The sequence below is a fragment of the Schistocerca nitens genome, chromosome 1 (assembly GCF_023898315.1).
Source record: "Schistocerca nitens isolate TAMUIC-IGC-003100 chromosome 1, iqSchNite1.1, whole genome shotgun sequence".
Classification (NCBI taxonomy): domain Eukaryota; kingdom Metazoa; phylum Arthropoda; class Insecta; order Orthoptera; family Acrididae; genus Schistocerca; species Schistocerca nitens.
In genome coordinates, this window is record NC_064614.1 from 1,308,015,315 (window position 1) to 1,308,025,787 (window position 10,473).

Sequence of the window (10,473 nt, forward strand, 5' to 3'; positions counted from 1 at the left end):
TGAAGATTAGATGGGTAGATCACATAATTAATGAGGAGGTATTGAATAGAATTGGGGAGAAGAGGAGTGTGTGGCACAATTTGACGAGAAGAGGGGACCGGTTGGTAGGACATGTTCTGAGGCATCAAGGGATACCAATTTAGTATTGGAGGGCAGCGTGGAGGGTAAAAATCGTAGAGGGAGACCAAGAGATGAATACACTAAGCATATTCAGAAGGATGTAGGCTGCAGTAGGTACTGTGAGATGAAGAAGCTTGCACAGGGTAGGGTAGCATGGAGAGCTGCATCAAACCAGTCTAAGGACTGAAGACCACAACAACAACAACAACAAATAGGCATATGATATTGGTACTTCGTGAATCATGTTCTATCGTGTTATAATAATGACTATTTGTGTCGCAAGAGTCTCGTTTATTTGGTGTGTTACAAAATTGCTGCAATATTAGAAGGGCCTATTTTGTTTTATCTAGCACACATTGACAAAATACACGTAATCAGATCGGAAAACCACACCAGTCTTAGTTATTACTTGTATTAACAGCTTTTCTTGTATTAGACAACGACATTTCGTTTTTTCATGTAGTAAAACGTTCACGAACTTTGATAAGGTAATAGTTTCTTTCCCAGAAAGGAAAGTACGCCACATAAAGCTGTGGCAAGATTAGAGAGAAAACAAACCTAGGACTTGATTGAAGAAATGTATACTGTCTTGCTTGTCTCTAGTCTTTACTCGTTTTATGTATCCGATATTTATTTTTTTGTCACACAAAACAGCAAATTTTTAGATAATAGGCAGTAAAAAGTGTAAATTTTCTGAAGTGTTCTCCCGATTACAAATAATCCCATTCGCTATTAATTGCAAGATTTTTTTAAAGAGGGGCAGGCTGTCAAACCGGCCGACTGGGAGCAGGAGAGGCACCACAGGACATTTTAATTTCCACTGGCCTGAATATACACTCCTGGAAATGGAAAAAAGAACACATTGACACCGGTGTGTCAGACCAGCACCCCCTGTAAAAGAAAGCCTGTCTACGTAGTGCGTGACGTCACAAGATGGCTACACACATAGTCCCTTCTTCAACAGTTTCACGGAACAGTGCTTGTGAATAGTCGTTCGGCGAGTTACGCGTCAGTTTAGTATTATAGTGAATGGTGTTCCTGCGTTAGTGTACGTGATTTGGTTGTTTAGTTTCTGTGCACTAAACTGGTGATCTGTTTTTCTTTGCTGTGAAAATTTCGTTGCCTGCAAAATGCCGTATCGTTGTTGTGTGCCGAATTGTAGAGGAAATTACGACGGTGGACCAAAAGTAACCGTGTTTAAATTTCCGGAGGATGAAGCAACGAGGAAGAAATGGTTGTCACGTATTCGCAGACATAACTTCACTCCTTCTTCAAGTTCAAGAGTAAGTATTTGTTTTGTTTATTTCTTAAAAGAGGTTAAGTGTGCTAACACAGAATAGGCACTTATGCAGTAAGGAAGGTCAGCGACATTTTGACTAATAGATCTTAACTGAATAAGTGCCGAACTAAATAGCGTTTCGTTTTCTTGCCCTGGCAATTCTACAGTTTAGCTGGTATAGGTTATATGAATTCTGTAAGTTCAACCAGTATAGCCTAAGCACAGTCATACTTACGTAGTTAAATATCTCAGTATATCTTTATACTTACTGTTTATGCTGCCTGTTGTTAGGAATAAAAGTCGGTTTATAATTAAGTACGTGCACTTAAGATACAGACGACTTTCGATGTATTCTGCTTCTGTATTTAGTGTTTCTTTTTGCTGTAAAAGTCTTTAGGAAGTTGCCTGTTCAAAAACAAGTAATGTGGTTTACCCAGAAATTGAAAATGAAGTAAAAACAGTGTCTCAGTCGCTTGTTTTTAATAAATTATTGGTGGGAATTTGAAGTCATTGCAAGGAATGTTACTATTAGGGAATATAGTAGGCTTTAGACTTAACAGTGAACCATAGACAGGAAAAATGAATGAGTACATGAATGGATTAACAGGCCATCACAAAATGCAAAGGGAGAAACTGTGAAAACATAAAAAATACTTGTGGATTTTACAAATTCTTACTTTCTGGGTCTGGAATTTCAGATACATGCCAGTGACCTACACAGCTGTCTTATAGATACACAGCTACAGTACTTGAAAGCAATTGTGTGCTCATGTTTAGCCTAATAGGTAGCACATAAGTGGCAATGTATTAGTTCATCATACTGTCAGTTTTTATGTAAGTTATGAACTGATATCAAAAGCAAAACAGTGTCTATCTGATAAAAAGCACTACCTTTAAGTATTTCGTAGTTCTAAAGGTTACACAGTGTGACAATTACTTTGTATTATTCTGTTACTGTGTCACAGTTGCTTCTATGGATTACACCTGTGTGAGTTTGGTGTCATCATGCTTTCTTGTGTCCGAGGTGTGTGTGTGGGGTGGGGGGTGGGGGGGAATAGAGCAAGACATTAAGCAAAAGTCCCACCCCTCTTGTGAATATATGAGCTTCAAGGCTAAATTATAAAAAAAATTGTCACTGTTATTGAATCATGCTACAAACATTGGTCAATGTTTGTAATTTTTGATGGGGAAAGTACTTTCTTCATTTCACCATCTCTTTAAGAGCTTGTTGCCATGACATGTAACTGCATGTGTTTTGATATTGAAGTGTTATTGTTTTATAGAGTTACTATGCCATGGCCACATTTATCACTTGAGTATTCTGCATTTTAGTTGGGAGTCTATTTGTATTTTAGAACTAGAAACTAACTTTATATTCATAAATTGTTTTCACACTATTAATATTGTCATCACATTCAGTTGTAAGCACAGTTTTCATTTTTTATTCATTTTTAATTACAGGTATGTCATGTTCACTTCCACAAGGATGATGTTATTTGGGAAACACAAATTGTGGATGAAAGGACTGGTCAGTTATTAAGAGCCCCCCTTCTCAAACCACGTTTGAGACCACATGCAGTTCCATCACTACTCCCAAACTGTCCTTCCTACCTTTCAAAGGAAGAAAGTAGACGTGAAGGGCCAGAGGAGAAAAAGCAAAGGCTTGAAAATGAGCAGTTAGCTGCAGCGTTACAATATAGTTTAGCATCACAGAAGGACTATGAAAACACTTTCAGCTTCAGTTCTTTAGAAGAGTTGATGTTGCGTACGAAGGAAGTGGATTTGCCCAACGAGTGGAGTGTGATCGAAAAACACAGTGATTTTGTTTGTTTTTTAAAGATAATAAGAAATCCAGCACCATTAATCACACATTCTGTCGTTATAGATAGTAATTTAAATGTTTCATTGTTTAAGAAAGATGTACAAATTAAGACATTAGGAAAAAGATCTTTTCCTGTAATTGTAACCAATATCCATGAAATTGTCAGTGTACTGCAGGAGTTTTCAGACACAGATTGTGGGCACTCAGAAACTTCTATAGATAGTATTGTAGAGATAGTGAAAGACAGTCTAGGAGTGCTGAAAGACAGTTTACAGGAGAGTGAAAAGGAGATGGTAGACTTTATATATGAACAAGTTAGTCTCATAAATGTAAAGAAATTTAATCATAGGTTTAGTTCTACATTTATGATACTGTGTTGTTTGCTATTTTCCATTTCATCTCATGCTTACAATTTTTTACGTAGCAGCTCATTAATGAAAATGCCACATCCAAGCACTCTGCGTAGGGTCTGCAGCAAATTTAATGTGAATCCATCTCACGAAAGGCTTGGGGGAAGTAATTTCCTGTCCTATGCAAGACAGAAATTTCAATACTTGAACAGCAATGATGTCAATGTTGTTTTGAGTGTAGATGAAATTCATCTAAATTCTTATTTGGAATATAAAGGAGGTAGTGTTTTGGGCATGTCATATAACTCGGAATGTGCTGCAAATTCAGCATTTGTATTTCTGTTGCAGAGTGTCAAGTCTTTGTACAGGGATGTTGTTCACATTTTACCAGTGAAAACCATTTCATCTAATGCATTATACGATGTGCTACTGGCCATAATAAATGGCCTTGAACTAATAGGCTATAGGGTTTTTTGTGTGGTAACTGACAACAACAAAATCAATAGCAAAACCATGTCAATGTTTTCTCTGGATAAAGCTGTTAATATAGTTTTTAAACATCCATCTGATCCTAATCGCCCACTTTTCTTTTTAATTGATGCCGTACACATTGTTAAATGCATAAGAAATGTGTGGCTGAACCAAAAAAATGATAGTAAAGATATGTTTTATCCTCAGTTTCCCGTTAGAAAAGAAGTGGAAGAAAATAAGTTTTCTGTAGCTTCTTTTAAAACACTGAAACAGATTTATGACATAGATTCCAGTTCTTTAGTAAAATATTGTCACACATTGTCTCTCAAATCACTTTGCCCTACATCATTAGAAAAACAGAGCATGAAACTAGTGCTGCAGATATTCAATCGACATGTGTCAGAGGGCCTTGAGGTAGCTAGTGATAAATTTGATTTGAGACATGCACCATCAACAGCAGAATACATTCGAATAATAACAAAATGGTTTGATGTCATGAATGTGAAATCAGTGTTTAAAGGGAAACACAAACAGAATCCTTATATGGATCCGTTGACAACTGATAGCGTTTCTATGCAATTTTTGCTAGATTTTCTAGACTGGCTTGATGTGTGGAAAGCAAAGGGTTTGTCAAGTGGGTTTCTCACAAAAGAAACATTTTTTGCTATTCAGCATACAACATATGCCGTGGTAGAGATTGCTCGATACTGTACTGAAGAGCTAGGTATGAGCTATTTACTGACAGCCAAGCTACAAACAGATGTGCTTGAGCGGCGTTTTGGAAAGTATAGACAGCTTGCAGGTTCCCAATACAATGTTTCAGTGACACAAGTCTATGAAGCAGAAAAGAAGCTTCGAATTCAAAGTGTAATGCCTTTAGTTTTATGTTCTCCTTCCTATGGCAATATCACAGTAGGGGCCATAAAAAATTTTATGTTTTCTGAAGTTGAAGAAACAGACACATTAGACATAGAAGTCAGTGTAACTCAAGACGATGTTCTTTCAGTGAAAGATATTGCAACGTCTTTAACTTTCATTGCAGGCTACTGTGCTCATGCAGTGATTAAGAAGCTGAAATGTGAGAGTTGCCTTAATGAAATTGTGATTGAAAAGGAGTTGCCAATAAACGAACATTTTAGTTTGATACAGAGACTTGATCATGGAGGACTAAAATACCCATCAGACACTATTTTAAATATGATTGTCTACACTTATATTGTCATCAGCAAACTTCTCAAAGAACATGAAAGAGATTTTCTTGCCTGTACGAATCAACGTGCTATTGCCTGTGCAGTAGCACTTGCTACTCTTCACGAAAATGACTTTTTATTATTTGATGGGGTATGCTGCAATGGACATTCATCCCAGGCAATAATGAAAAGTGTTGTTTGGGTTGGTGTCAATATATTTTTAAACAACTACTGTAAAAAGGTTAATGGAAAAAAAAATTCAAAAAACACTCAGCGAAAACTGCAAACTCTTACAACATAATTTTGAAATCTTTATCTTAGATTCTTTTTAAATCATTAATACAAAACCTGTCATCAGTAATATTGCCACATCAACAAATGCCTCTTAAGCTGAACTAGTCAGGTTAATCTGAAACTAGTCAAACTTACCAAATTGCAACTTATGGCTGAGAGTTTGTATAAATATTTTAATATACAGCTGCTAACAGCTATCAACACTAATATCCTAACGTGAAATTTTTATCAAAGAAATTAATCTTTAATATAAAGAATCTTACACTAATTCTTTCTCAGTTGAAGTTGGGTGGTGAATGATACATACAGGAGGGAGGGGAGGGGGTGTGGCAGGCAGAGAGGACCAATAGTAATCTTGTTATAGTATGTGAAACCTAAAAATCATTTCGCTTGCTTTTCCGAGTATGACTTAAACCACTTCTTTGCTGCATGCCTTATTCATAGTATTTCTAATTTGTGTAATAAAGTTATGTGGCCCAACATGGCACATGCCTTTGACAAAGACAAGACAATGCCATTTTGATCACCTTCCTTTATTATTTTGAGAAAAACTTACACAAACTGTGCTATAGCAGACTCCACTTTTTTTGCAAGCAAGGTTAGTTTGTTTTGGTGATAAATGGAAGACAAGAGCAAAATTGCTCTATAGTTCTCTACATTCTCTGCAATACTTTTCTTTGTATACTGAAGTTATTACTTTAGCTTGTGATACATGTGAGAAATCTGCCAATTTGTAATGATTCATTAATTGTTACTGTTGAAAAAGCTACTATAGTATTTATGCATTCTTTAGGTAGACAAACTTCGATTTCACGTAGTGTTCGTGGTGTTCCTCTGTCTTCTACTACTGTCACTGTTATGAGTGCAGATGTGCATGCTGTGACAATTGCCCCTCTTTTTCTGAGTTTACTACTTTCTCTGCAGCTGTTATAACTGTTGTTCTCTCAACATTTTCTTATGTAGATCATGTTTGCATATATTTTACTACCAATACAAATGGAGAAGCTGGTGGGGGAGGGCTTTGCAGTACTTTCATGGCCTTTGTGTATAATGATTGGCAGGTCTCCTCATCTAATAGTAATGTAATTCTGGAACAGCTCTCACTTCTGTTACAAGCACTATTGAGTGCCACTAATCCTCAGGTTGACTAATTACTGAGCTCTTTAAATAGATGCTTGCTCTGTGCCATAAAGTGCCTTCTTGTTAGCTCATCTTTGCTGAGGAGAAAAAATCTGAGGTGGACTCTCAGGTATGCCCTTCTGTTGGCTTTTTGAATATATTTGTTTATAAAAGAATATTAAAAAAGCTTAAGCCTGTCACAATTGCTTTTCACTCACCTAATCTAATTAATGTTAGCAGATCATATTCCAACACCACTTGACACATTTTTGCCACATAACATACACTTACAGTTGGTAATTACTTGCAATTTACAGGGTGACCTAATATAATGTCTATATGCATTGCCATTTTTCTACTACAGTGCTTTCATATGCATTCTTCCTACACAAAACTTTATGGTGCAGTGTTTTATTTGCATTCTTTTAGTGTCCCACTTAAAGACCTTCCATTACTACCCTGGAGATTATAAAATAGCAATTTAATAATTAATGTTGTTCAAAATTTATTATTATTCCTAAAATTATGAAACTTAAGTCTCAAGAATGTGGTTATTGTTAATGTTTGGCCTTGGTGTCCATAAGTCTTAATTATTTTGTCCCTACATAGTATTCATGCTGTACATCTATAATTTTCTATTGTGAACCACTATAATCTAAAATTTTTCTCATTCCATGTGTTAGTGATTGACAAGAGTGTATGGAAGATGAACAAAAGAAATAAATAAATTCATTCATACACAGAATTTTTTTACTTAATTTGCATTCATTCATATCAGCATGGTCAGTAGATGAAACTTTTTTTCCACTTCTAAACAATTACCAGTATATATATTTTGGAATGATGATCTGTTAAAGTATTGCAACTAAATAGAGCTGAACCACCACCCCCACCCCTTTCCCCAAACTTACGGAAGGATGAAGTATCTAAGCCACTGGTGAGTGCAGCCCAAATGTGATGCCAAATGAAGGTAAGTGTTCATTTTTCACAATTATTTCATCACAGGTCACATCACGTCATAAAACTTCTCAACAGATGAAATGAAAGTTTACTTCATAGTTGAAATTTATTTATGTGCAATTCATGCAAACAGTTTGTTTCAAAGTATATACTTCTTAGTACAGAAACATTCTTTCTTCAAAGGTATTCAGTTTAGAGCAGCGAAATTCTAACCTGGTAATCTGTATTTTGAGACCTCATGTAATTTCAATACATAATGGAAATTTAGTTAACTTACTGAGAAAAGAGAATTCATTGAAATTTGTATTGGCATACCAAAACTTTATGGCAATACCATTACATACTCATCTCAGGTCAGTGAGATTTTCTTAATTGAAAGAAAGTTTTTTAGGGAAAGGTGCACAAACTGAGAAGAGATATCATATCATTCATTAGAACTGCATTTTACTTAAAAAATATTAACAGGAGAAATTTCTTTAAATTAAAAAAAAAGCATGAATACGAGGTTGCTGAAATGGTGGACTAAAACATATGTAGAACATGTCTTTCAGGGCAGTGTTAGTTTTTGAAACGACTCATACTATTGCTTATTACCAGTGCCTCTCTCTAGGGGGTGTTATAATTCGAACACTATTTGCCCAATTTTCGTGTTTCTTTTTTTAATTCACACGTATATCATCCAACCAGGTTTTAAAATAGATTTTGCTACATAAGGAATAAGCAGCGGCAATAACAGTGTCCTTAAAATGTTAGCTGCCAGTGTGCTACTTTGCAAATTGCTGTCCACACTATTAGACCTGCGTCAAAGTGATGCAATATTTAACTTAAAAAACATAACAAAAACCCTAATAGAAAGTCCGCGAGAGCATACGAGAATCTTTCGCGGGTGGCTTTCAATCAAAATTTTTGTCATTAAAAATCGTCTTACACAGGAGCTGCAAAACGGAAGAATGGTGAATGGTGGCCAGCCATAAAAGATAAATGTATACCGTTGCAGACGTTTATATTGGCCTTTTCGAGATTTACAATTTATACTACAGCACTTACAGTTTAGGAATGGTATTGGAAAAGAGCACACTGGTGGCAAACACTTGCACTTTGTGTAGCTGACGATCTTTGAACGGCTAACCAAACTGCCATCAAACAAGTCGTGACAATCCCCATTAAAGCAACTTTAAAATAAACTACAATGAAATGGGTCCATTCATTTGGGAGTTTTGATGCCTCAGATAATGAAAGTTATTACAGCCACTTTTTACGTCGGGGCTAAATGGTATGCAGAAATAAGTTACAGACAAAAGAACTGGGTCATTTGAGAAAGGAAATCTTGTAATTCATGAGAGAGGTATGTCAGATTTCTTTACGAATTTTCCTCGTGCGGTTTCCGTAACAGTCTTATTGCTGTGGCCAAACGGACTGCGAGCACCGGCACCAGACTACGTGCGTGACGTCACTGAGCGGGCGCGCAGGCTTTCCTCTATAGGGGGTGCTGGTCAGACCCACCATACTTGCTCCGGACACTGCGAGAGGGCTGTACAAGCAATGATCACACGCACGGCACAGCGGACACACCAGGAACCGCGGTGTTGGCCGTCGAATGGCGCTAGCTGCGCAGCATTTGTGCACCGCCGCCGTCAGTGTCAGCCAGTTTGCCGTGGCATACGGAGCTCCATCGCAGTCTTTAACACTGGTAGCATGCCGCGACAGCGTGGACGTGAACCGTATGTGCAGTTGACGGACTTTGAGCGAGGGCGTATAGTGGGCATGCGGGAGGCCGGGTGGACGTACCGCCGAATTGCTCAACACGTGGGGCGTGAGGTCTCCACAGTACATCGATGTTGTCGCCAGTGGTCGGCGGAAGGTGCACGTGCCCGTCGACCTGGGACCGGACCGCAGCGACGCACGGATGCACGCCAAGACCGTAGGATCCTACGCAGTGCCGTAGGGGACCGCACCGCCAATTCCCAGCAAATTAGGGACACTGTTGCTCCTGGGGTATCGGCGAGGACCATTCGCAACCGTCTCCATGAAGCTGGGCTACGGTCCCGCACACCGTTAGGCCGTCTTCCGCTCACGCCCCAACATCGTGCAGCCCGCCTCCAGTGGTGTCGCGACAGGCGTGAATGGAGGGACCAATGGAGACATGTCGTCTTCAGCGATGAGAGTCGCTTCTGCCTCGGTGCCAATGATGGTCGTTTGCGTGTTTGGCGCCGTGCAGGTGAGCGCCACAATCAGGCCTGCATACGACCGAGGCACACAGGGCCAACACCCGGCATCATGGTGTGGGGAGCGATCTCCTACACTGACCGTACACCACTGGTGATCGTCGAGGGGACACTGAATAGTGCACGGTACATCCAAACCGTCATCGAACCCATCGTTCTACCATTCCTAGACCGGCAAGGGAACTTGCTGTTCCAACAGGACAATGCACGTCCGCATGTATCCCGTGCCACGCAACGTGCTCTAGAAGGTGTAAGTCAACTACCCTGGCCAGCAAGATCTCCGGATCTGTCCCCCATTGAGCATGTTTGGGACTGGATGAAGCATCGTCTCACGCGGTCTGCACGTCCAGCACGAACGCTGGTCCAACTGAGGCGCCAGGTGGAAATGGCATGGCAAGCCGTTCCACAGGACTACATCCAGCATCTCTACGATCGTCTCCATGGGAGAATAGCAGCCTGCATTGCTGCGAAAGGTGGATATACACTGTACTAGTGCCGACATTGTGCATGCTCTGTTGCCTGTGTCTATGTGCCTGTGGTTCTGTCAGTGTGATCATGTGATTTATCTGACCCCAGGAATGTGTCAATAAAGTTTCCCCTTCCTGGGACAATGAATTCACGGTGTTCTTATTTCAATTTCCAG

At 39.0% G+C, this 10,473-nt stretch overlaps 1 protein-coding gene across 1 annotated transcript; it reads left to right on the plus strand.

The window, feature by feature from the left end:
• The first annotated feature begins 1,029 nt into the window (after window positions 1-1,029).
• On the plus strand, window positions 1,030-7,390 carry LOC126202602 (uncharacterized). Its single transcript, XM_049936879.1, has 2 exons — window positions 1,030-1,403; window positions 2,861-7,390. Exons 1-2 carry the CDS (start codon window positions 1,251-1,253, stop codon window positions 5,531-5,533), a joined length of 2,826 nt encoding a protein of 941 aa, XP_049792836.1. The 5' UTR covers window positions 1,030-1,250; the 3' UTR covers window positions 5,534-7,390.
• Window positions 7,391-10,473: the final 3,083 nt, after the last annotated feature.

Excerpts from the sequence above, each read along its gene's own strand:
- LOC126202602 (XM_049936879.1), top strand. The coding sequence starts at position 1,251 with ATGCCGTATCGTTGTTGTGTGCCGAATTGTAGAGGAAATTACGACGGT. Across the intron at positions 1,404-2,860 it reads CTCCTTCTTCAAGTTCAAGA|GTATGTCATGTTCACTTCCA; the intron begins GTAAGTATTTGT and ends TTTTAATTACAG.